Below are 27,593 nucleotides of genomic sequence, written 5' to 3'. Positions count from 1 at the left end.
CCCAGGAAGAGGTCACTCTGATATGATGTGGGTCAGACCTACCCCAGATAACACTGAAGCCTGTGAAAACCTTCTAGTCTGAGAGGGGCTTCTGTACCCAATCCTCCCAATGTGGTAGCCAAAGGATGTCTCTTGATTATATATCTTAGTTTGGGTTTTTTTTTCTGTCTTTGAAATATACCGATAGTACTAATGATAGTTTTCATATTCACTGCCTACTTGAACACGATGTCACATGATTAGAAATAAATATAGCCCCACTTTGTCCTGCAAGTGAACAAGGTCAATAACCCCATTAGTCCAGTCACATAGATGGAAAACAGCTAAAACTTCATTAAAAAATAACAGCCAACACTTTTTAAATACTTACTGTTATTACTTTACAAGCATTGCTCCTCTTAATCCTTACATCAGACTTAAAAGTTAGACACTATTATTACTGTGCCTGTTGTACAGATGAGGAAATGGAGGCTTAAAGAGATAGTTATCCTTAGTTACACAGCCACTAAGTGTAGAGCTAGGAGTTGGATCCAGATCTGTGTGATTCCAAACCCATGATGTTAACCATGTCAGTGGTTCTCAAATTTTAGCAAGCATCAGAACCACCTGGAGGGCTTGTTAAACCACAGCTTGATGGCTCCACCCCTAGAGTTTCTAACTCAGTGGGTGGAGAGTAGAGTCTGAGAATTTGCATTTCTAACAAGTTCCCAGGTGATGCTGATGCAGGTGCTGCATTTTGAGACCCACTGCATTCTGCTTCTCTTCTACCAATGGCAGTTTTCCCAGTGTTCCGTGAAGGAACTGGAACCCAGTCTCACTGGGTAAATATTTATGCCACTTCTCCTTTTATTGGAATAATCAAGAATTCACTTGAAGTCTTTGAACAGATTGACTCACAGAGAGTTTAAAGCAAATAACCAATATATTAGATTTCCTAATTAAATAATTCATTTCCTATGAAATGAATATCAAATTCCTTTTCATTAAGGGCAAAGTTGATCTTCCTACATGAATTATGAAGATTTTTAAATTATTTGAATAGCATTCTGATCACCAGCTTATAATAGTTTCAGTGAATATTTTTGTCCTTCAAACAGAGGTATAATATGAGAACTCAAAGCAGGGAAGCTCACGAATTCCAAAGGCAGCACCGGACAATCAAGAGAAAGAGAGATTTTCCTGGCACACCTAAATAAAGGAATAGGAATTTATCTTACATCTGCTGTTGTTTCTTCCCTTAGCGCCCTATGCTTCTCCTTGATAGTATTTATCGCACTTGCAAGTATTTGTATAATATCGCTCATGCCTTCCAAATTGTAAAGATTGCATCTGTCTTGTTTACCACTATCTCCCCAGCCTGGGACAGTGCCTGGCAATTGTTGACTGGCTGATTTAGTGCTCTCTAATCCATAATCTTACAAGCAAAAAATCATAATCCCAGCACTTACAAATCTGCCTGGCTAGCTCCAGGCGGAACTCATTACACGATATACAATAAATACTTGTTTATTGTAGGTGTAGAGGAGGAAGATTGTGTGAACACTCCATAAAACAGAAACAACATGTTTTTGTTCCCCATTCCAAAGCCTTTTCCTGAAGCACTTCTCTGAGATGTCTTCTTCCTGTTAAATGATTTCTGGGCTGAAATAAAGAAAACACACATTGCTTGAAGAAAGTTACAGTTTAATGAAGTAAAAAGTAAAAACCTCTTATGAATTCAATACAGCTGTGTAGATATTTCTTGCCAAAAAGTTTAGGAGTCAGAGCCTTAGGGGATGTACCTGGAAGTGAATGTGAATGGATGTCTAGAGGCCCAGACGGATTGCAAGCTCTATCAGGAAGAACCAGTAACTGTGTTCTCATTGTCATGGCCTTGTACACCAAGGGAGAGCATGTCAACTGAATCATCTCTCTCAGATTCTTAGGTCACGTATGTCTCTCCTCACTCTTATTGTGGGTGTGATGTTACTTGGCGGGTTGCAAAGTATTGGAAGAATAGTCGTAAAGATTGAAGGGATAAATATTAAAAACTTTAGATGGACTCCAAACAGATAATTGAACAGAATACATTTGAAATTTAGTTCAAGTGTGTTACCGACATCAGAGAGATGAGTACCACCTGTGCAGACTGAGACCTTAAATAAGATCCTTCATTCCACAAGTTTCTTAAGCTCACATTCGATTGACCTGATGATGTTTGCTGGATTATGCTCTAGCATGATGCTATTGGCCGTGTGAAAAAAACAGTAAGAAACAGTCTAATAGAATGCATTCATTAATCATGCCTGCCTTAGACATGATCTTTTAGGACATTATTTGTTATATTATCTAGTACCCTCTCTCAGGGTAGAATTCCCTAGGAGGGAAGAGATTTCTTTTTAGGAGACCTGAACATGTCCAGAGCAATTGGCTTGTTTCCTTTCTTAAGGAAACTAGAAATTGTGTAACTGGTTAGGATTCAGTGTTCCTAGTTAGTAATAAATATCTTAGGGAAATGGAACTCATCGTATTCATTTTCATACCAGACTTCCTTTTGACTCTATATTAAGCTACCATTGTTTTCTCCTTGAATCTATATACATATATTATGTGTTTTCTCTCTCTATTAATTTTGAAAGCTAATTTATATCTAGTTACATAGCAAGGTGCAAATAAGTTCATTCAAAACTACTTTCTGAGCATCTATTTAAATGCAAAGAACTCTTCTAGACGATCAGGATTCCATAGTGAACACAACTGATATGGTTCCAACCTATACTCATGGAACTTAAGTTTGTGAAGACATGAAAAGTTTATTAAGGCATGTCTAGAGAATAGATGTATATTCTCCCAATGATCTTGGGCAAATTAGTTAACCTCTTTGAGCCTGTCTTCTTTTTATTAAACTCGGGCAGAATAATACCTTCATTTTCCAAGATTTTTGTGAGGATTAAATTAGATCAAACATGTAATATACGCCTGTCACAAAACAGGTTCTCCATTAATGCCTCTCCTATTTGCAGACAAATTTACAGACAAATTACTACAAAGGAAAGAAACACCTCCAAAATTCTGACCCTACAACTTCTACGTGTAAGCAGCATGGAGGCTGAGTTCCATCAAGTATGACTCAAGGGCACCTGTGAAGGATCCCCATAATCATTCACCAAAATAGGAGATCTATCCGTTAACAAGCAGTCCTGGCTGGGAAGGGTTTTCACAAGGCTAAAAACTGTCTCCATTTAGCTCCTGCTTGGGTACCTAGAGGGAGGCAGCTTGCTGGAGTAGTGGGAAGATCTTCAGCTTCAGAGTTAAACAAACCAGATTAAATCCCACCACGGCCACCTTAACCTTCAGCGTTATTGAAGGAAGGATTAGGACCTGCTTTGCTGGAGTGTTTGAAGGATTCTGTTTGATCTCCAACATAAAGAGTTGGGCAGTGTCTTGTTACTTCTCTGCCCTTGCCTTTCCCCTTGTGCTGGTAACTGTGGTATACACAAAAGACAATCCGGGTTACATAGATGTGAAGCCACGAGAGCGCAGAATGAGACGGTACTTGATGAAGCCCTAGCAACTACGGAATGTGCTTCCCAACCCACGGCTGGTATTGAGCTGGCCTGACATAGAGAGCACATTAGAGAACTCGGTAGGACTTGAAGCCTCTGAAAAAATTCTCAAATGTTGTCATTCCACAGGACTCGTTTTCTTCTCTTCTGTCTGTGGATAAGTCTCATGGGTACACACAAATATACACCAATTATAGCATAGTGCTGCATCATTTAAAAACGGTAATCTTTCATCTTGCCAAGAGAAGAGAGAGATGAGAGAGAAAGGAGCAAAGAAGAAAGAAAAGGAAACTAATGTCTATCAGACACCCACAATGTTCACTCCCTTTGCTGAGTTCTTTCACACAGCACTGTGAAGTGGGTATCATTATTCCTATTTTAACAGATGAGAACAGAGAAGCTCAGAAAGGCAACTTTACCCAAAGTTACACCCTCATAAGTGGGAGTGCTGGTATTTAAACATGTTTTCTGCCTCTTGGTCAAGAGGGAGGTGGAGAGGGAGTTTTACTAATGAATCACTTCAGTGACACTAAAAAAGCTGCTGCCCCATGGTGTCTTCAGGGCTTTCCACGTAAGGTACCCAGCGCAGTATAGAAGAGAGAATATGGGCTTCGGGGTGGATGTGCCTGAGCCCAAATCCTGGCTCCCACCTTACCCACCAGCTGTGTGACTTGAGTCACCATAGGAGTTTGTCCACATACAGCCACTTGGAATCCATATGCTTTTGTCCAAGCAGGAAATTAACTGCAGTGGAAACTCTGAAGTATCACTAAGTAGAACCTAGTGGTAGTAGAGGGGCATGGCTAAGGACGAGGGCCCCACTGTTATACAGGCTTGACTTGTAATCACAGCTCTAACTAGGGACAATAAAACATAGTAACTAAAAACATAGACCCCGAGGCCAGACTCTGGGCTCCTGTCCCAGCTCTGACACTTACTAGCTCTTCCTGCTTAACTCTCTCTGTCTCAGTTTCTTCATCTGTAAAATGGTTATAATAAAAGTATACACCTCAGGGCCGGCCCAGTAGCGCGGTGGTTGAGTTCGCATGCTCCACTTTGGCGGCTGAAGGTTTGCAGGGTCAGATCTCCGGCACAGACCTAGCACCACTCATCAAGCCATGCTGTGGCAGCATCCCACATAAAATAGAGGAAGATTGGCACAGATGTTAGCTCAGGGTCAATCTTCCTCACACACACACACACACAAAGTATACACCTCAAAGATTTCCTGTGACTTGGGACTATTGAAATATATGTAAAGTATTCAGCAGAGAGTCTGGTAGATTATAGATGCTCAGTAAGTGATTACTATTATTACTATTCTTACTGTTATTAGGTACCTGTCTTTTGGCAGGTTATTCTCTCTGAGCTTTAAGTACCTCTTCTGTAAAATGAGGATACTATCATATCCACTTCAAAGAGGTGTTTGTGAGAATTCAGTTGGAAACTTTATAACATGCTGAATACCGTTTTGGTAGTTATTTTTACTAGCTAGACGCTCTGATGTTCACCTCTTCTTTGGACCACAATGCTCTTCAAATAAGTTTACAGTTCTGAGTGGTTTCCTTACAAGTAGAAATTGCTGTGTTCATTGTCACACATCAAGAACTGTTTGAATCTCGGAGGCTTCAAAGTGAAGAGCGCATCTAATACACACAGCCGTCTTCTCCAGGGGCCACTCTGTGACACTCTCCCTGTGCCTCCTTCATTCTCATACTGTTTAGGAAATTGTTTAACGCAGAAAGTCAGAAAATGCTCTCTACCCTTCTCCAGGAAGAACACCTAATCATTCTACTTCCACGTACGTAAAACATCACTGCAGTTTTCAACTTTTTCCAATAACCTTCAAAAATGGGGTGACTTTTCCTCAAATCTCTCAGCTCGAAGTTAATTTGCATTGGTTTCAATATCACTGAACATGAAGGCACTAGTTCTTCCTTAAGCCATCTTTGATTAAAGTGATAGTTTCTTCTCTTTTATTTTCTTTAACCTCTGTGTCAGCTGGATCGCCCTGAATCTTAGGATCCAGATAAGATCGGCTCAAAGCACTACTGAACTCTGAAACTCAACACCTCTCCATCCTAGCAGCACCTCACAAGATTTCTGCAAATTTGAGGGATGTCAAGTTGTCTGGCTCTGAGCTCCTGCTTCTGCTTTATCAGGGTTGTTTGTGGATTTTTAAAAATTCGTTCAACAAATATTGAAGTACCTACTCTGTGCCAGTCACTGTTCTAGGCTCTTCATATACGGCACTGAGCAAAACATACAAAGTCATGTCTCTGTCTCCTCTCCGTCTTCCACACCTTGTCAATGTGAATGTGGAATTTGGCTCTATTCTTCAAGCTGTATATTTCAAGCAAAAAGGCTACATCTTACAGAAGGTATTTGTGTCTCCAGCAACTATCACTGAACGTTTGGGGATATAACTGAAAGGGGAGTGGGGTTGAGGGGAGGACCAAATTGCTACCTCGCAAAATGTTTAATTATGCAGAGCTTTTTTAACCAATCTTCTTTCTCTCCTTTCTCCGTCTTCCAGATTGGTACTATATTTTAATCCAAAGTAAATGTGATTTCTACCACCCTCACAAAGGGCTTGGTGGAAAACATGAAAAGAACCCATAGGTGAGCCGTAAACTCATAACAGCCTTTCCCTTGAGATCAAAAGGTTTTAAATTATCACTGGTAACAACTCCATTAAATTCTTAGCCAGGAGTCATTCCTAGTCTTTGCCTTGGATGTTGTTGGAGGGTTTGGAAAAGATAAGGTTTCTTCCTTCTATAACCTAGGCTTGGAAGAAACTTCAAGAAGTCTTAGGCAGGCAGGACTATATATTATCTATCCATCTATCCATGCCTTCGTTCATTCACTCATTCATTCAATGAGCCTTCATTTAACACCCTATACTCACAAGACACTGTGCTTGTGGCAAACACAACATAGAATGTGAGACTCAGTGTTCATCTTCAAGGTTACGGTCTAGACTTCAACAAAGACAAAATGGTAATTGAGCTGGATCTGGAAAAAGATACGGAATTCAGCAGGTGGAGATGAGGAGATGGCGATTCCAAGTGAAGGAAACAGTCTCTGCCGAGACACAGAAACTTGCATCCACACAGCCTTAACTGGCATGGTGAGTGGTGCAGAAAAGCCGATAAGCACGGAGCTTCAGGAGAAAAAGTGACGGAAGGGGATCCTGCGGACCTAAGCAGGGGTACAGGCATGAAGAGCTCCTTCCTACAAGCACATTCCCTGCCGCCAGGCAGCTCTTAGAGTTTGGACTGTCCTCTGTGGAAATTTGATGCCCTGTAGGAAGACATTCTAAGAGCCATGTTTGCACTTAAAGAGACATCAACTTTCTGAAACCCAGGCTAACGGAAGGAAAGATCCTGTCTGTGTTTTTGTCAGGACTTGCTCTTGCCTCTGCAATCACAAATATCATATAGAGAGAAACCGTATTTACAAAAGATCCCAGAGTTCTGAAGCAACTAATTTCATTGCTCGTTTTGGAAAAGGAAAAGAGACAAAAATATTGATATGGTATAATATGATTTTAGAATAAAACTATAAACCTTCACAGAATTTAAACTGAAAGCAAATAAATAAGTAAAATTCTACAGTACTAATTAAAAGGGACCTAATAGGAAATAAGTTCTGTAATAGAGAAATGCAAGTTAAATTCTTACAAAAGCTGTCAGTCAGTTCCTTTGTTTACTGTGATGTGGTTTGTTTTATTGTTATAACTGAAACCACTATGATATTAAAATACCCAAAGTCAGGAAATACATTTCTACTTCCAATTAAATCTTCTCTAAGAAAATAAGCATTTTGTTAAATGAGGGGAAAAATGCAAACTACTTCATTTTTACTTTTCAAAGAAAAGGTCAGAGTAACTCTAAGCCTACTGAAAGAACTGTTTTTTAAGTGTTGAAAAGGTCAGGCAGAAAAAAATATGTCTGGAATTTCTAAATCTTGATGACTTTAACATAGAAAGTTCTACAACAGACTATGCTGTATTTTTACTGAAATTTAAAATCTCTTAAAACACATTTGTAATGAGGTCTTTATAAACATTTATTGTAGATGGAGATAAGACTAGAAAATGAATCTAACTTTTTTATCCTTCTGAATAACTTAGCTAGGACATCAATATTGATATAGATAGATACTATATATGTTTAGGTACAACAGAACCTATGTGTATATGTTATACCTAAAAGCAACTGTGATCTGTAATGGAATAAGGGGGAAAAACAGGAAGTCGGCCTTTAAAATGACTAAACTTCCATGACCTTGATGGTAACATTTGAGGAAAATCGGTGTTTAAGTATAAGAAATTAAAAAGAAGTCTTTGCGTTTTTATGTCTAGTGAAATAGCACAAAGTTTCAATTAACCAGAACAGTCAGGGCCATTTGAGTGTTGTCATTAGTGGAAATTTTCCATCACTTCAAGATCGACTAAAGGGAAAAAAAGCCCAAAAAGTAGCAAATCTTTCTAAAATGTATTAATGCTTCTCTCTACATTACTAAGTACAATATACTGTACCTAATTCTTTCTTTGAAGAAGAGATACTAGACGCCTCAGGGCTATTACCCAATGCATCTTTCCTCACTGAATGGTCCCCACACATAGTTGTCAGAGATGGGCTGAATATATACTGACTGTAGGATATAACTCGGAATCTTTAAAATCCTTCAAATGAGCTTGTTGGCTTGTAAATTAATTTTCTCTTCTAAATATGAAATTTTCTGGAAAAATTAGCTGAGGTTACTGGTTAATTAGGTTTTTGTTTTACTGTACCTGAGCAGATTATAAGTGGTTAGAAGGAATAGTATGGTATTGTTAATGTGTGGGAGAGGGAGCAGTAATTGTAAATTTTCAGACAAATTTTGATAGCTTTAAAGCGTTTTGAACTTTCCTTAATTCAGTCTTTATAGGAATAGCCTAAGTGGAGAACCTAAGACCTCTTATACTTTCTGGAAACCTTTTAAAAGTTTAATAAAATTTGGTGTATGTTGATGTGGGAACAACTAGGATCTTAAAGAAATTACGTTTTTTTCTGTACCCATAACATCAATCGAGAATTAGTAGCAATTCCAATGTGTCTAGTGAAATATCAGTATCATGTAGTTGCTTTTATCTTTAAATCTAAAAGACCATATGCATTATTTAGCAAGTTGAAATGAGTTCAGGCCAAATCTCTTTTAAATGTTAATTTAATCTCTTTTGATATATATCTGAGAGTTAGGAGGAAGAAAATGTAGGGGATAGCAGAGAATCCATTTTTAGGAGATTGAGAAAAACCTCATAGACAACTTAACATTAATATTATCAAATTACTCTTCTGCCTATTTATGGTGCCTTGGGACACAGATTATGGACATATTTCCAGTGTGAGATATCTAGGCAATCTGCCTGCAGCAGAGCGTAGAAATGACCCAACACTTCTGGGAACTAAATGGCCCCCAAACCATCCTAGTCCTTCAGAATAAGGAACAAAATGTGAATGTGGTGCCTATTTATAATTCACCAGACAAACCAATGGACTAATTAGTAAAAATATATACTTTTGGAACTGCTGGAAATGTTTCGACAATCTTAAGGTCCCCTTTGTTGAATGCTTTCTTAGACTTTGAAAGTTGAAGGTCATCTTTTTCATTGTAATTGTGTACCTCTGGTTGAACAGATTTCCTGACATGGCTCTATATTTGTCAGTCCTAGAGCACATAAAACAGCCTGTGAATTCATTAGCAATATAATGGTAGCTTGGAGTTTACAACTGCTCCTGGAATGGGCCAGATCCAGACTTGCCTTGGGTTTCTATTGTTAGGAGAAGTCCATTAACTTTTTCATTTCATTATAGCGTAGCATTATCAAATTACTCTTTCAAAATAATAGATAGTTCTTTCACATTCTATAGACTCCCAGGTACACATGGAAAATAATTTACTCAACTAATGGGATTTTGCTGATTTGTAGAATTGTTAAAGCATATTGAGTGCTCACTTTACATATTATTTATTTGATCATCACAAAAACCCTGCAAAGTCAGTGAGACAGTTATTAGTACCATTCTTGCTCTCCCACTTACAGAAAACTAAGTTCTCTGCCTTAGGTCACACAAGAATGGAAAGTGCTGTTTCTGGGTGTCAAACCCTGGGTTTCCAACTCATGTTTCATGCTCTGTCAACAGAGACCCCACTAACTAACCTCAGTAACCACATGTACATAAAGCCAAGTTGACACACACCACTGGGTTATGGTACCCCTTGGCAACCTGGAGTTGATAGCTAGGAAAATGGAATAGTAGCAGAGAAAAAGCAGAAACTTGACAATTATTTTCGTCCCCTTCTGGTTTGTCAGTTGAAGGGGAACCTCCAAAAAATGAAATATGTAATATAGAGAGTGTGATACGAGTCTAGGCACAGTATAGACACTGGCTTCAAAACCACTAGAATACTGACTAGCTGGAATGGCCTGCCTGGTAGTCCTCCTAGGCCTGTCTCTCATGTTCTCGGGTGTCAATACATACCATGGTGGAGAGGCGAGAGGTTGTTTTTTCAATAAGCACTTAAATGGTAGCTTCAAAAGCAAATTTCATACATCTATTGATATTTATAACAGTTCTACATTTGGAATTAATTAGGAATGTGATTTTAGCCAGAAAGTTTGACAGAAGAGTAAAATGAATCGATACATCATCTGCATAACAATACAAATGTGAGTTACAGATTTATGGTGATTAGAAAGAGGGAAACTGGCTTTACTTAAAACACTCAGGCACTCCAGGGGCCCTGATTCACTTAAAGTCCCCCATAGACATCATCCCAAGGTGACATCTTCATACAGAACAGTCCAGGCTGTATGTGACAGCCAGAGACAAGCTGTAAATTCTGCCCTAAAATCAGCTGCAGAGATATTAGCAAGAGCTTTTGAAAAATAAAAAAACTATGTGTGATACATGATTTCCTTTCATTTGTAGTATTTCCTCAATGGTTCTATGTTTATGTACATGTCAATTATATCTTTAACTGATGTAAATATTAAATAATTGAAGTCTCTAAAATGTATATAATTTAATAAACTCTTAGTTGGGAATACAAAACTTCTTTGGAACATTCCAACTTCAGAATCAAAAGAAATTTGTCTTTTCACAAGAAAATTCTTTTCAATAAGTTCCAGACTATAATTTGAGGTCATGTGGCTGAAAGTTCAGTTCAGTTTGAGAGCACAGAGCTCCTGTTGGCACTGGCTGACCATTCCAGGCACCATCTTCATTCAAATTTCTTTTAGGCAACAGTCCCTGACAGGACACTACCATAGTGGCCAGTTGTGGCCACCTGAGTTCAGATTTCTAGCTTTCAACATCTATGCAGTCCTTTCAATCAGATTAAAGGTCACAAAAGGAATTAGCTGAGAAGGCTTAAAATAACCCTGTTACTGAATTATCTTTGGATATTTCTAAACAGGTTACTGAAGTACAAAAGTAAGACTACTGTGTCATCTTTCATAGGCAGTTGTTTAGTTACTGTATTAGTTTACTAACACTTCTATAACTAAGTACCACAGGCTGGGTGGCTAAAGCAACAGAAGTTTATTTTCTCATAGTTCTAGAGACTAGAAGTTCAAGATCAAGTTGTTGGCAGAGCTGGCTTCTTCTGAAGCCTCTCTTCTTGGCTTCTAGATGGCTGGCTGTTCCCTGTGTCTTCACATGGTCTTTCTTCTATGTCCTAATTTCATCTTCTGATAAGAATACCGGTTATATTGGATGAAGGCCTACCCTAATACCTCATTTTAACTTAATCGCCTCTTTAATAAAGACCCTTTCTGCAAATACAGTCACACTGAGGTATTGGGAGTTAGGTCTTCAACATATGAATTGGGGGGGGGGGGGGGACACACAATTCAGCCCGTAACTGTTGCTAATCTCAACTCATGAGAAACTGGTTTCTCGTGATCTATTGGTGGCTAGATTCAGCATCCCAGTCTTGCTTCTGACCCTTGGTTTCTGTGACTTATCAGTCTCTTTTAAGTCATCTCAACCTTGGTTTTATCTGTTGGCTGCAGAGACTCAGACTTCCTCTTACTTTGCTCATGGATAAGACCTCTTACCCTTACTGTGACTGCTCTCTTCCTTTGTTGCTGTTATTGAAGTCTCTTTACTCTTTTCACATCTATTTTTCAGTTGTTTGCTCCTCTTCCATTCCCTATGGATTCTAAACTCAAGTTCATTACACTGTTTTCTATAGTGGTCAAAAACTGGAAACAATCCAAATGTCCATCAACAGTTGAATGGATAAATTGTGGTATATTCAGATGATTGAGTGCTATCTGTAGTGAGAATGTAGTAACTATCACTTCTTATTCCATGTATGAATCTCACGAACATAATATTACATCTTTGGCCACATACCTCATAAGGACAGTTAGGCCACAGAGTCCATGAGCTCAGCAGTAACAGTTCATAATCAATTAATATTCATTGACTACCTACCATGTGCCAGACATTATGGAAGTGCTTTCATGGATGCTGTTATTTAATTCTCACAAATTTATGAAATAGATAGTATTTCTATCCTATTTTCAGAAGGTAAAATGAAGTCTTAGATAGGATAATTTATAAAAGGCAGAGCTGAGATTGAAACTCCTGTCTTCTGACTCCAGTCCTGGTGTTGGTGCCAGCATGCCACATGGCCATTCTCTTTTTCTTCCACTGACCATGGAGGCTGAACTGGATCCATTAGCTGGCAGTCCCCTTGACCACACCTGGCCACACACTGACTGAGGCTCACAGCTCCAAGATCTCTCGGTACTTTCCCTAACTGCTCTCCACAAGCTGAGAGAGACTATTCATCCGCTTTCAAGGAACTAGGAAGCATTAGGGAGGAGCCAACCCCCACATTGCAGATGACCCCCAGAGGACTATCAAGATACTCAGAGATGCCAGAGTCTGATCTGAAATTAGAGTAGGAATTCCCAAAGGCTCAGCTTCTCTCTTCGAGCTATTTCAGGGAAGTGAGGTAGATGGAGTACCTTAGCTGAGAGCTTCTCGGCTAGTAGCTTGTGAATTAAGGAAACTTACCTTTTGTAAGTTATATCAACAAAACTGAGCATTTGGGAACAAGTTGGTAAAAACACTTGCACCTGCCAGAAGATGAGGAAAGCCACTAAGAAGGCTACTGAATAGTCAGGCTCCAAGGCCACAACTCTTGTTCATAAATTAGTAATAGAATTTGCCTAAAACATTCATAAAGGGGATGAATTCCAGCTCACTAGTTATCAGTCCTCTTCTAGAAAGAAAATGGATACAATGTAATTCTACCTTATGACGTCTGGATAAATTTGCTATCTCAAATTCAATAATTTGGTAAGAATATATTTACCATATGGTCTTTCTATCTATTTTTGCTCTAAGATAATGACTGTCAACATTTATAAACCTCTAATTTGATAGAGGAAGGAAAATTCTTTCTCATAACTTGTTTTTTGATTTGGTATACATATTTTCCTTACTAGTGGCAAGAAATTGGGGGATGCATATAATCACTGATAAGTAAAAGAGTTTCACAGGTAATCATATCAATCCAAGGGAACTGTTTCATGGTCCTGACTACATATTTACCCAGCGGGATTCTTATTCATTACATTTACTTTGGAAAATTTTTCAATCATAGAAAATGTGGAAAAGACAGGAATGATGAAGAAAACAAATTTTTGTACATGATTCCTCCCAAGTTTCTTTACCACCAGACTTCAACATTCTAAGATCTTATATACCACACCAGCTTGGCCACTGGCATACACTTAGAAACCAGACCTCAAGACCTCTTCTCCTAATTCCTCCCAGAAAGATGCCGTATCTCACCTCCCCCTACACCCTAAAGACCATTGATTCAGTATAGTCTAAACAACTACTTATGCTGTGATGTATGATTCTCATAACTTTACTTTCTCTTGAGTGTTGGAACATCCATCCATTTGTGCAAGTAAGATACAAGCAGTCTGGAGTGCTTGTATTTAGGGGGATATTTTTCAAAAAAAAAAATTAATGTTTGGGATTTTGTGTTTCTATATCATTTTCCTCTTTCTTAAAACAATTCCTGTTTTGCAAATCATCTGAGATATTTAACAAGAACTTGAAAATAACAAGAGTAACCCATTAATTACGGTTACCTTTTTTTGGATACGAACTTCACACAATCATGAAAGGCCTCTCAAATATAAATAGGTTTATAGAAGTGTAAATACAAATGACAAATTTGAGATTTATCACAAAAAGAAGAAAACTTATCCCATTCTACATTTACTTCTTAATTATCAAATATGTATTATTTATGTCATCATCAATACAAGGCCAAACAAGGATAGAAGAAAATAATTTTTTAAGCGAGACTACCCTAGGTAGCAAAAATTGCTTTCAGGTGCATCATAGAGAAACTCACTATTAAGATAAAATAGGTTCCAAGTAATTTAGAGCTACATTAATCAGAGTAAACCTGATAGTAAAGCTTCACTAATTCAGAATTGATTATAGACCAGTGAGAACTGAGTGTTGTCACTTTGACCACTTGTCAGGAAAGCTTGCTATGCAGACAGGGTAAATAAGCGTGGGGGACACCATAAGAGTGAGATGGGGAAATGTTTAACCTTCTCAAAAGAACAAGCAAATGGTAAATTGTGAACAAATGGATCATGTTGATTCAAAATAAGTCTTACCTGTCCTTCAGAGCAAATTTTAAGTATCTTTACTTGGCAACAATTTATTAATTTTAATGAATTCTTATTTAGATGTTTGAAGTTATTTCATTTCTTTAAATGTCTAATTAAGACTTTTTATCTCATTCAGAATCACCTTCTATCAAAGCTGGCCATACTATGTGATTTCAATATCTTAAATAATTTGAAAAAGCTATCTAATACTTGTATTTATTGAGCAAACTTGAATGTCTATTGCTATACCAAATGATGCAAAATGATGCAAAAGAAATAAGCACAATCTTGGTTCACACAAGGAAGTTTCATTGATGAGACACAAAGAATATTTCATAAAATAATTATAACAAGGACCCTGGGAAGAGCTTAATCCACATGCACAACTCAGGAATTGTGGGTACTGAGAAGTTCTGTGCCTCAAGTGACCCACTGTGTAACTGGAAAAAATGGTGAGGAGTGCTTTGGAACCAACTAAGGGCTGATTTTTTTAATAGAAGAAGAGACACAGGTTGACTCAACTTTCTCAGAAGTGTTCCCGGCTGGTCAAGAACACACCCAGAATGAAGTGCGTGGACTTGTTGCCTGGTGGAGAGATTACATTTTAAAGTCACATCAGTTTTACATATCAATGTTTTCTGCCTCAGGCCTAATCGTTCCAGGTTTTCTGAGCGTGTTTTAAGAACTGCAAGATGAGGCCAGCCCAGTGGCGTCATGGTTGAGTTCACACGTTCCACTTCAGTGCCAAGGGTTCACAGGTTCAGATCCCAGGTGCAGCCCTAGCACTGCTCCTCAAGCCATGCTGTGGCGGCATCCTACATGAAATAGAAGAAGATTGGCACAGATGTTAGCTCAGCAACAATCTTCCTCAAGCAAAAGGAGGAAGATTGGCAACAAATGTTAGCTCAGGGCTGGTCTTCCTCACCAAAAAAAAAAAAAAAAAAGGACTACAAGATGAAAGCTACTGATTGGGCACCCAAAAAGATTTGTGATTACTGTTGGGAGAGACTCCCTGAATCCTACCAAAAATAGTGAGAACAGCAGGAGTCACAAAAGGCCTGTTAGGGCAGGAACAGCCAAAATGGAGGAGCTGCGGGGAGATGGAAGCAGCCGCTGCCAAAATAGACCACCCAGAGGTGACAGAGAGAGCAGCTCCAGGGACACCATACTCTTAAAATCAGAACCCCCAAAATGGCTATTATATTAATATGTGGGTAATAATAAATCCAGTCTGGAATTTGTTTGTCTTTATACCAATGCAGTCATAAAACACAATTTTTAACATTTTTTTATGGAGGAAGGGGCCTATGGATGCAAAAATACTAGGCCCATGTGGCCCAGTGGTATAGTGCTTAAGTTCACACACTCTGTTTCAGTGGCCCTGGGTTCACGAGTTTGGATCTTACACACTGCTCCTCCACCCGTGCTGTGGTGGCATTCCACATATGAAGTAGAGGAAGATGGGCACGGATGTTAGCTCAGGGACAATCTTCATCACAAAAAAAAAAGAAATGCTAGGCCCATGAAAGTCACAATGTCCCCCTGCACCAATCATTCACACCAAGGAAAGGAAAGTGAGTGTGCGTGTGTTGGGCTTGGAATCCCAGTGACTTTCGTGGGTGGAGGTTCAGAGTTAAAGACCATAGAGATTGTTATCCATGACTTTCTCCCACTACCACATACACAGTCTGGAAGGGCACAACAAGAAGTGCGATTAACACATAACACAAACTGAGGGCATGGGAGTTGTATAGTAGAATGCAATTAGAGCCACTCCTCACTCATCCCAGAAGACTTCCTAGCACAGGGCATGGTTTGGGGAAGAGTGCAACTCTCAACTGGAAAAAGCAATGCTGAAGGGGAAAAGAAAAAAAGTAAGGAAGAAATAGATGGAGGATCAATTGAAAGTCATCCTTTTAAATGCCCTGTGTCATTATTTTAAATAGAGAGGCATCAATTTCTTTACTGCAACTTGACTACCCTTATTAAGGAATCAGAAATCACATTATTTCCAGCTACAAATGGGTCGCTGAATCAATGGTGAATGCATTATGATCTGTGAATTCCACATATGAATCACTAGTTAAGAGAAGAGGAAATTCTGTCCATGGTTCACAATTGTTTACATCTAGATCCGTCTCTTCAGGATGTTTAGAAACAAGGATGGACCAGTATGCCCAGACTTAGTTCTATTTTTACCACTTTTTAAATTTAGAAAACATTCTGTCGAGGGAGAAATGGGTTAAATGTAACCGTGATAGAACCAGCATGGTCTGAACCCTACTCTGTGTTGGAAGAACTCTACAGGAGCACACTTACCTGGGAAAGCTCACAATATGGTAGGCAGAGATAGCTGGCGTTCAGGGGACACTGGGAAACACTGCTCTCACATTCTCCCGTGTTGAAAGGGAAGTTTGAAGAGAGCATGACACTTGCCATGACATTTACCTTCCCGAGTAAAGAAAGGTTATCCTGGCTCTGCACGTGAGAATCAAGAACAACCAGCAGAAATTAGCCTTTTTGTAGTCATTTCCTGCAGGTCTGTTTAAGTCCAGGGTCCAGAATTTATGAGATATATAATTTTTTAGCATATGCAAAACTGAATGTCATTTCATTTCAAATGATGTCGCTAAAATGATATAGATGGCACGTATTTACTTGCATGTGTGTATATATGAAGAAATATATTCAATACATCCACACTTCTAAGCTTGATGGTAGTTTGTTTATCCTTGGAACATTCATTCTAAAAAACTGTTTAATCTCTAATATTGTAAATATGAAATTTTGGGAAAAAATGTATGAAATATCAGGATTGCTGTTTTTATTTTCTTATTTCTGTTTTTTCTCAATCTTTGGCAACAGCATATGTTAATGTTTATAATCAGAACAAAAGGAAGACTATTTTTTAATTTCATATATCAGATAATTTAGGGTTAGCAGAGATGTCTACTACTGTAGTCTTTTACTCTTTCTCTTATTTAATGTATCTCCATTTCTTCTGTTGAGTATCTCTGATAAAGAGACTGGATTATTGTTGATAGATTAAGAATAATAAGAATCATGTTAAGTTACAAACTTCATAGCAGCAGTAATAGAATCTGCAACTAGAAAATTGCTCACAAATGGACGGTGTAACTGTGGAATTGCATACTTTAAGTATTTCATCTGCTCAAAATAGATCTCAGGAAAACCCTAGTAAAAATGGCATTTAATAGCATTGAGTTAGCGTTTAATAAGAATTAGAGAGATGCTAAAACTTATAAACCTAATAAGATCTGCAGAATAAAAAGAAATGTGTGTACATGGGATGCTTAGGTTAGTTTTCCATGAAGATAGGAGAAACAAAATCATTTTGTTAGAAATGCACTCATGAGTGAAGTTATGGGTGGCTGGTTTTTACTGACCATTGCAGACTGAAGAAAATATTTCTCAGAAATGTTTTCTTAGATCCGGACTGTGCGATTATACCGAGAAGTGGTTGCTGCCCCAAACTTGAATGATCTCATAAACAAGCTACATTTATGGTGAAGGCAGTCAGTGAGGGCAGTGTGGGAGAGCGCTCCGGCCTCAGGAAGCTGAAGGAAGAGAGAAGGGTGTGGTAGAGAAGGAAGCACGCAGGCTGGAACCTGGGTCTGGGTTCCAGTCCCAGCTCAGCCACACACCAGCTTTGAGGCCTTGGCCAAATTGCACTGTCACTGAGCCTGAATGCCACGAATTATCTAGCAAAGATAATAAAATCTACCCCACAGAGCTCTCATGAGATCAAATAAATAAAAATATGTAAGACATCTAACAGAGTGCCCAGCACACAATAGCTCCTCCAAAGATTAGTTCCTTTCCTGTGAGACAAGCCTAGAACTGACACATCTCCACATGTCCTGGTGACCTCTGGTGGCATCGTAGCCTGGTATCCAGCCTGAGAAGATCCTGTGACTTCCAATACTTTTTACTCTGTTTCTTATCTTCTATATTTAAAAAAGGAGAAGAAGTGGGCCAAAATTTTTTCTTAATAAATGTTAGTCACTTGCTGTTCATTCATTTATGTGTATCATTCATTTATGCCTGGGTTTATAATAGAAGCTAATTAACAGATTATTCTCAAGAATTATTATTTGTTAGAAAAGCTGCCATTTTATATATTTCATTGGTGAGAAAACAAAATGATAAAAGAAACAAAAAGAAATAGAATTTTCTGTAACAAATCACCAAGAAAAAGAGAAGTTTCCCCTTAAGCTGATATTGTTTTCCACACAATCAAAAATATTTCAAAAAATTCATGAAGGAAGGGGGAACAGGTGATTTTCAAGTATTATTTGAAAAGAAATTTGCTGAACTAATTGCTGAAGAGTGTCACAACGTGGTAATCAACTTGTAACTTTTCGCTGTTCTTTATTAACAGAAAATGTTATTGCTAAGTATGATGGAGAAGCATCACGTCTTACTGTAATCTAAATCCACTTATATGCTTGAGTGTATATTCAGTGTATATTTCATTTTTCCTGTCTTCATGTCATTTCAAATAATAGGTTAATATTGACCCTTTGGTGTAGTTATATTTAGAAAATTGAACTTGAAGTCCAGATAATTATGCATACAGATTTCTTAGAACATTTTAAGCCACTGACTTCAAAAAAGCAAAAATACACCTGCATGGTTGTATTACTGTCAGCCCTGCAGAGCTGCTGATAAGCACAGTTGTATAGTTTCATGAATTGCCAAATCAATTATCAGCCAGGTTCTGAATTCGAGAAGCATAACCCCACAAGATAAATGGACAAATCAGAAGTAACACAGCTTGATTTTAAGATACCAGGTGGAGGTGGCAATATGATCTGAGGGAAATCTTGCTTTGATATCTGAGTGTATTCGCTTGATTTGGTAGTGGTTGTAGACACGGTCTCTGGAACCTCGGAGATGTCATTGTGGCAGAATTTCCTGTTGTTCTCAGACTGTACCTTACTTGCAAAACAGTGAGGCTCATGGGGTAATAACTCAAAAGGCTATAAAGACAAAAAGTTGCTAGCAAGCACTAACATGGGTGTCATGACTCTTTTCAGGTAGTAGGTGTAACCTTGAAGAAAAAGTGGCACTGTCTTCAAAAAAGTGACCTGACCCTGGCTTTGGTGGGTTTTTCTGCAAGAAATAAAAAGCACCGCATGTGTTTATTATACATCCTTTCTAGCTGACCACTGCTTTGTTCTAGAGTTCAGCATGAAAGGACTAATTTTTGTTTTGTTTTGTTTTTGTTTTAGTGAAATGGCATGTCCGTTGCTAATTCTAGCTACTATAGTTGCACATGTGAAAAATATCTATATGTAGTTTATGGATTGGTAGCATTTCAAATAAATGGTATATTGAAATATCGACCTGAAATTTTTTGAGATGCTTATCAATTGACATTTTTTTTCTTAGCCCAAGAAAAGAGTCTGAATTATTATTATTTTTTAAAATTATACCTTGTAACATTAGATTTGTTCTTTTAAATATAGTAGGAATTTAAATATAAGCATGCCACTTTGTTTATTGCTATATTATTAGAACTTCTTGGAGCATGGAAAGAATTCTTCACAATGATTTTGCTCTTTTGAAAAAAATAAGCTGCAAAACTATTTGTTAAACTATATTTAGTCTGTAAATGAGTGTAGCTTATAAAGGTATACTAAGCTATAGTGTATAATGTTTCATCCAAATAATTTTTATATTTTGAAAAAATGTTAAATAGTTTAATAGAGCCATAATAAATCTTTTCCCAGAATTTAGAATTGTATGCACCTCTATTTTAGAAAATTGAAATCGTTTCTTTAAAGAAAAAACCTGGGATCATTATGCAGCCTAATTTGTTATGCAGTGAATCATTGTTGCCCTTTATTCTTCCTGAAGTCAGTTATTCTAAGGATTGTGGCCATATTAACTTTTCAGAACACATACAAAAATTACTACTGTTATACTTACTGAATAAAATCTCTGGTAGTTGATTTTCCACCCTGGAAATAACACATTATCATTCAGTAATGCTAGTTCTTAAGTCAAAACAAACTTTCAGCAATGTAAAGAGATTCACACATTTTAACAGGTAGTGACTATACAGAAAGCTTTTCTTTGTTTTCCTAAAGAAAAGCTGCCACTCGTTACATTTTAGAAAGACAATGCCTGAGAAAATGGACAATGTTTTGCTTCCTAGAGTAAACCTATCTTCTGAATACTTAAAGCCCTGTGCAAGCCCAAGCTAATAAGGTAATTCTATCCTTTTTCGTTGCATAGAAACCATCAAGATTTATTAACCTCTGTAGTTAATATTGACCCTAGCTCTTAATTCCCTTTCAGACATCAGATCCCCATATGTCCATTTTTGTTTCTTTGCCTATGATATCTCTGTATGCTACATTTGTATTTTAAGTAGATTTACAACACAGATATCCATGTGTGCTTTTAGTATACAAGTGTTTTCTTCAGGGAGGCCAGAGACCTAAGAAAATGGAAGATTTTTGTTTTTAAAGTGTTTAGATTATTTAATTTTTACATAGTATGAGATGTTTCTAATTGGGTTGGGAAGGTGATATTTTGTTTTGCTTTTTCCATTTATGCCGTATCTACTCTCAAAAACTAAGTAGTCTGGTAAACTAAAAAGACAGAAAGCCAGCCCACCTCTTTACAGTCCATAAGCTGCTTGTATGAGACAAAAAGTGTAGCTGTGTATATGTATATGTATCAGTGCCTCAATTATTAACCATCCTTTATTCACATCTGGATTTATGGGGTTCTGCAATTAAAAGACATTTCTAAAATTCTTTGGTCTCAAAAGCATTGAGAGTGGCAAATTTTTTTCATACTACCACCACAAATTAAACAAGCTGGGTGAATTCTTGCGATGTTAGGCCTTTGAAGGCTTTTTAGAGGTTTTATGACACTTATACTCATTTTATGCCCAATCCACTAAAAAATGACAGGCTCCGGAGATCACCCAGCAAAAGCCCTCTGTGGGAGTCAGACTCTGTTCCTAATGCCCACCCCAGACTCCTCACTGTGATTCAAAACATTTAGGGATTATATAGAAATAATTATAAATGAACATAACAGGCAATCCATAGTGTTTTTAAATTGATACTATAAAAATTATGTTCATGTCATGTAAATTGCCTTAAAATACATTATACATATAAAATACTATGTTAAAATTAAATATAATGTCAGCTGTAAAGGTGAAAAAGTAGCTAACTAAAAGTTCACAAATAATCTTTTTTCAGATTTTGTGTGTTTTCTCCTCAGCCAAAAGCCTCAAGATTCACTTGCAGCAGCCTACCTCTTCATATATGTTGGATTGCTCTTTAAACATTAGAATATCTTGTAATAAATAATAAGTTAAAGATTTCTCCTGACACAAGTCATTGTTGATTTCACTGTTATAGGGCAAAGGCTCTAGGGCGGCAGATAAGGCTGTTGCCATGGTGATGAAGGAGATACCGAGGGAGGAGTCTGCTGAAGAAAAGCCCCTCCTAACTATGACATCACAGGTGGGCAGACCCATAGGGTTCCTGTAGGAAGCTGACATATGTTAATATATCAGACACTGATTTTTAACTAGCAAAAAAGACATTAACTTGAATCAATTTTTTAAAAAGCACAGTTTCAATGAAACAATTATACAGTATAAAATGAAAAACAAAATTGCTAAAAAAGGAAAATGGCATCATTTAGTGATTTATTCACGGATATTCATTTCCATTACTCAACTTTAGTTAAAAAAAAAGAAAATGTACATGCAAGTAAAACATGTTGCTTCTTTATAAAGGAGTCTTGCTAACAACTTTGGGAAAGAAATAACAATTAAGCTAATGATACATTTGAACAACAACGACCAAAAAAAAAAAAATCAAATTCCTATGAATAAATACAAGTTATATTGTATACATATGTCAGTTTACCAGTAGAATATCTAAATTTTCTTAAATGTTAAATATATTTATGTTGTGACTATGCATACTACATATATGTCTATACATATTTATGTGGATAAGTAATTTACAGGAATGAGCCAGAAGTCCCTGAGTCCCCATGCAGAAAATGGCATTTGTGACCCCTCTTCTACTTAGTGACCTTGACAGTAAAAATACCATCTCTATTATAAGCACATGAGGGCCATTTTCAGCATTTATTATAACAAGTATAGAAAAAGGTTTGCATTTGTATGCAAAGACACGCTGAGACTGTATCCTGTATGTCCTCAGGGACTTTTGAAACACCCTGTAAAATCCACATAAATATGTATAATATACTCATCACTACTCTGTGGAGCTATCAGTTTTAAATTCTTAAATGAAAAATATTTTTACTTGCATTTATCTTATAATTTAGATTAGATTGTTATCTTAAACATTTCTTTTTTTCTGTAATGCAATAGTAAATGCAGCGATTCAGTTCCAATTATATGAACATGTCTAGAATTAGAAAAATGTCCATTTACAGTCCTCATGAAAGGCATTTATATCAAAAGCTAAATTATGGCAACTTATTTTTAGAATATCATCAGAGCGCATCCCCAGCTGTTGCCAACATGTGTGGCTTTATTTTATTCTAAACACTATGTTGTAAGTGATGAAAATTATAACATATAACATCAAAACTGAATAATAAAAAAAGTTATTAAAGATTCCCAGGACTTTGGGATAAATTTTATATCGTGAGTTTTTTGTCTGTAAAGAAGACATGCTTCTTCCCAATGACACATAGTAGTAGTTGGAAAGAAATTTGCTCGATATTTACCAAGTCTCCATTCTTAATTTATTTACATAGTAAAACGTATACGGTTTTACATTGATCTCCTGCCCTTTACAGAATCCGTGTCCAAAATATTCAGTCCACAGTTCCTCAGGGGAAGGCTATGGAAGATGAGAACTACTTGGAGTTCTCAGCTAATGACAGAGCTGTATACATCGGTAGATAAGACTTACCCAAATTTGCAATTGGCATAGTTGTGCTATAACATGTTTTAGGACATCACAATTTAGGACAGGCTCCAGTCCCCAGAATTCTTTTTTTCCAAAACCATGCATTGCTATGTGCTTTCCAGTAATCCTTTCCAAATGTCCGAAATTACCATTATAACCTAAGCTTGAATTTAAAATTTAATGCAAAATAATATTTTTGATTTTTTAATTTAGAGAAGAAATTGTGATTATTACCATTTTCTCATATTCAGAACATTTGTGTGTACCAAGTTTCTTCTTTAATTCCTGTCTAATGTTGCATTAAGTGTTTTTGAGGTCTAGTTACAATTTTACTGCATGAAGATTATATAATGCTTTCTTTGATGCATCATATTCTTGTTGCATACCGGCTAGTTTATGAATCAGCAAACAGAGAGTTCTGATTCATAAAATGTAATGCACCTGCTGTGTTGATAATGTTATGGAGTTAATTCAGTGACAGCTGTGATACAGTTATTTCTCAGTCAAATGCAGTTTTGTTAGTTGATATACTTTTTCCACTATACACAAGTGGCTTCTTCCCTGCTATGCACCAGTGGCATGCACAAGCCAAAAAGCAGCAGAATGATCTGAAAAAGTGAGTACTTTTCATGGCAACCACAGCATCCAGTCCGTGTACCATACCACATTCTTACTCGTTATCCTGTGTGAATGTATTAGTGTCTTGAAACATGTCTGTCCTGGTGTCTCCTGTAAAGCCCCTTACGATAGTGCTACATACTGCTGAACACATTGACTCATCCTCACCACTGGTATGTCGATGCCAGCTGCTCATTCATAGATTCCAGATATGTCTCAAGCTAAGTGCTGCTCTGTCAATAATGTCTTTGGGACAATCATAATCGATAACATACAGAATAAGTCCTCGAACAACAAGTTCTTAACTTGTTTAGTAACTATTCATTCAACAGATTGTAAGAGTAAAATAGTTTATATTCAAGCGTTGTGTTTGTATTAGGTGATTATTATGATCACATTTAGAGAGATTGAGACAAATATACTCCAGTGAAGTCATTAATAGAACATTGAAGAAATTGAACAAAACAGAAGAGTTGGCCAGGTGACCTGAACTCAGAAATTGCTGGGCCCCTGAGAATTGCTCTTTTTGTTTAACTTAATTATTAATTCTGTATTAACAAAAAATACGTCAAGCACTTCAGAGAAGCTCAAATTCATGCTGGTCTAGACTAACACTTTAAGTCAAACTGTATGTCAACAAGAGTGCATTGATGAAAGGTTTGAAGAAAAAATTACGTGAATCATCAAATCTTTGAGGAAAAAAGTTTCTCTAGAGCTGTGCTGTCCAATAGAGTAGCCACTAGCCACATGTGGCTATTGAATGTTTTGTGTCTACCCCAGATTAAGATTTACTGTAAGTATAAAATACACATTGGATTTTGAAGATTTAGTCCAAAGAAAAATAATGTAAACTATTGCATTAATAATTTTTATATTGATTACATGTTGAAATGATATTTTAGATATTGGACTAAATAAAATATAATATTAAAATTATTTTTACCTGTTTCTTTTCACTTTTTTTAAAGTGGCTACTAGAAATTTTAACATTACCGGGTCTTCATTATATTTCTATTGAGCAGCCCTGCTCTAGATTGTAATGGTATAAATAAACCCAATTTGAGAATAGAAGGAAAAACTATGTACCAGAAGTTGACTATATCATAGGAAAAAAATGTATTGTTGTTTATGAGAATGAAATGACTTTAGTGAATATTTTTCTCTCATAAGGAACCTTCAGAACTTTTCATTTTAACCACCTCTCCTGGTACATGTTTTAGCAAGGTGTATCCCATTAATTTTTTCTCTAGAGCACAGTATCTTAAAACTGTGTGTTCCAGACCTCTTCTTGTTAAGGGGTTTTTGTGGTTTTTTTTTTGCAAACAGCCTTTGTTTTTCTATCTCTCCCCACCCATTATACCTCGATATTGATTTAATCTTTGCATCTGATAAAGATAAAAAGAGTAATATTCTTGATTCGAAAAATTTTCTCAGGACTACTAAATATAGCCTTGTTTGGGTTTCTGTTACTAACTTGAAACAATTGCTTTAATTATGTTCTCCTGCCTGCCTTAGTGTTAGTACTGCCCAAGTTGTAAATGGTAATATCTGTTTGTTTCCCTGTAAATAGATTCATATTTTGTAAGTCTAACTATCCTGTCAGGAAAATATTGGTAGTCAGTTGATTGACTTTTAGATCAAGTTAAAGAGTTGAAAGTTGTCACATGGTTATCCTTTACAGGAAGAGCCACTGGGACCCATATATAAGAACTGGGCATGGGGCAGAACCATTAGTACTGTTAGTTCATAAGAAATTAACTCTATAGGGTGTCAGAGTTACCGTGACAAAATTCTCAAAGTCTGAATACTTAAGGGATGTGTGGTAATGATTTAGCTGTCTTGTCTTTTCAATAGATTGAGTCAGTTAACTCAGTTTTGATACGGCCACTATTCTGATGGGCATTGCACAAATTTCTAAGCTTGGCTAGGACCTATAAAGCCGTAAACAAATAGTTCAATTACAGAATTATGAATGAAAACCTACTTAACAAATGACACATATTTTGAATCAACAAATAATGTCACAAATAATAAAGAAATTTTCAAAATGCATCAAGATATATCTACTAAAAGCATGTTACAATCTTACATTTTTTCTATTATTTAGATTAGGTAAAAAGACATGGTATATTATTACAAACTGTTTAAGTCAACATTACAAATATGAGATATTTGTCAACTGTTTTTTAACTTAATAGCTTCAATGTTTTAACTTTTTAAATTATTCTCTAAGTACTAAAATGTTTAAAATAAAAACAATATTTTTAAACTAAAACAACAATTTAAGATCATCAATCTGAAGTATAAAATTATAGGATAATGGATTATTATCCTTCATAGACCTTGTTTTATCATCTGAAATGTATTTTGATTTGGAGTTAATTCTTAGTGATATAAATTATCACAAACTTTTAGGTCTATATTTTTTTAATGAAACACCTAAGCAATATATTGTTTAAGATAAACAAACAGATTTAAGTCACAAAACAAGCTATATAAACATACACTGGAGCTTAAGTAATGGCAGATTGTAAAAGCAAAATACTCTCCTCTCCTCTTGATTAAATACCCCCGTAGCTTAGATCATATAATAATTTAATTTTTTTAACATTGAGATTAGAGAAATCTAGGATGAACTAAGGCAAATGCATTTTTAGGCAAAATTTTAAAAGGGATAATAACTCATTAAAGCTGGATGATATTGTCTGCATTTTGTTCAACCCAAAACAATATTGATATAAAATAAGAACCAACTTGGTCCTGTGGTGGCTAATATTAACCACATCAACTGGCCCGTCTGACTAAGTCATAAGTAAATTGAAAGCCTTTGACTGAATATTTCATTCACTGCCCATGATTGTGAGGAAGGTGCAAAGTTTCAATCATCTTTTGAATTCTGAGTGACAAGAAGCCCCTGCATGCAACTCCTCACCTGCCTTCTTACTTCTACTGCTTCCTTTTGTTTCCATGTCCATTGACCATATAAGAAGTTTCCCTCAAAATCTCCACATTGGAATCTCTGATTTAAAATTCCCAAGTGAGGTAGTAGTGTTATGTCTTGAAGTGTCTCTGGCCTCCCATTTACATTGGTCCACGTCCTTCTTTCAAGGATGGGGTGGGGCAGGCCTATGCCTTTATTTCAATTTTTTGCATTTAGTTTTCACTCTTTGCATTCTTGACTTCTTAGTAGAAGCCTTGCATTTGGAAATGTCCCTTTAGGTACCTCTGGGTTTCCAAACATTTAAGTAATGTGAGACTAGAGGAAAATGGACTTCAATTTGTCCTTTAAAATCTGCCAGGAAATTGGTAAACATTTCTGAGGACCACTAGCCTCTCTGTGAGTTGATCAAACCCCGTATGAAATTGAGGATGCCCATGCAGTCATTCTTTTGTACAATTTACCATTCAGTTAGACTATATAAAATCAGTCAACAGTTGTTAAACTGCTAGTATGAGATACAAAAATTAATTGTATAAGGTCTCTACCCTCAAAAAGGCCATAGTCTGGTGGGAAGAAAACAGATAAAACTAAAGTTAGAAAACTGGGTAAAGCATGGGAACGTGGAGATGCCAGAAGAAGGCACCCACTGCCTGGTGCTGAAGAAGGTTCCCAGGCAATGTGCCTGAAAGAGAAATAAGAATCTGTCACCATTAGAAAGGGCTTTGAACTGATCCAAATACTGAAAAGAGGACAGAGGAGGATAAGAAATGAAAATTTAAAATGTAAACAAAGTGAGACAAAGGACTTAGCATCTAATAACGAAGTGGGTCATT

The 27,593-nt window shown here is 36.8% G+C and overlaps 1 protein-coding gene across 20 annotated transcripts in view; it reads left to right on the top strand.

The window, feature by feature from the left end:
- PEX5L (peroxisomal biogenesis factor 5 like) overlaps window positions 1-27,593 on the top strand; it is a 213,101-nt gene that overhangs the window by 104,104 nt on the left and 81,404 nt on the right. For 6 of the 20 annotated variants that reach the window (XM_070243291.1, XM_014732765.3, XM_070243293.1 and 3 more), the window contains one exon: window positions 21,663-21,767. The exons of 6 other annotated variants lie outside the window; for them this stretch is intronic. In XM_070243291.1, coding sequence (XP_070099392.1) covers window positions 21,663-21,767 — 105 coding nt within the window. Of the gene's footprint in view, window positions 1-19,313; window positions 19,380-21,662; window positions 21,768-23,756; window positions 23,818-27,593 lie in introns of those variants that run through there. 8 more of the 20 variants (XM_005601825.4, XM_023623345.2, XM_070243288.1 and 5 more) reach the window with 3 other exon arrangements.

This window comes from Equus caballus, chromosome 19 (assembly GCF_041296265.1).
Source record: "Equus caballus isolate H_3958 breed thoroughbred chromosome 19, TB-T2T, whole genome shotgun sequence".
NCBI classification, from domain to species: Eukaryota; Metazoa; Chordata; class Mammalia; order Perissodactyla; family Equidae; genus Equus; species Equus caballus.
Note: the sequence above shows the minus strand (reverse complement) of the source record. Positions and strands in the feature narration are given on the sequence as shown.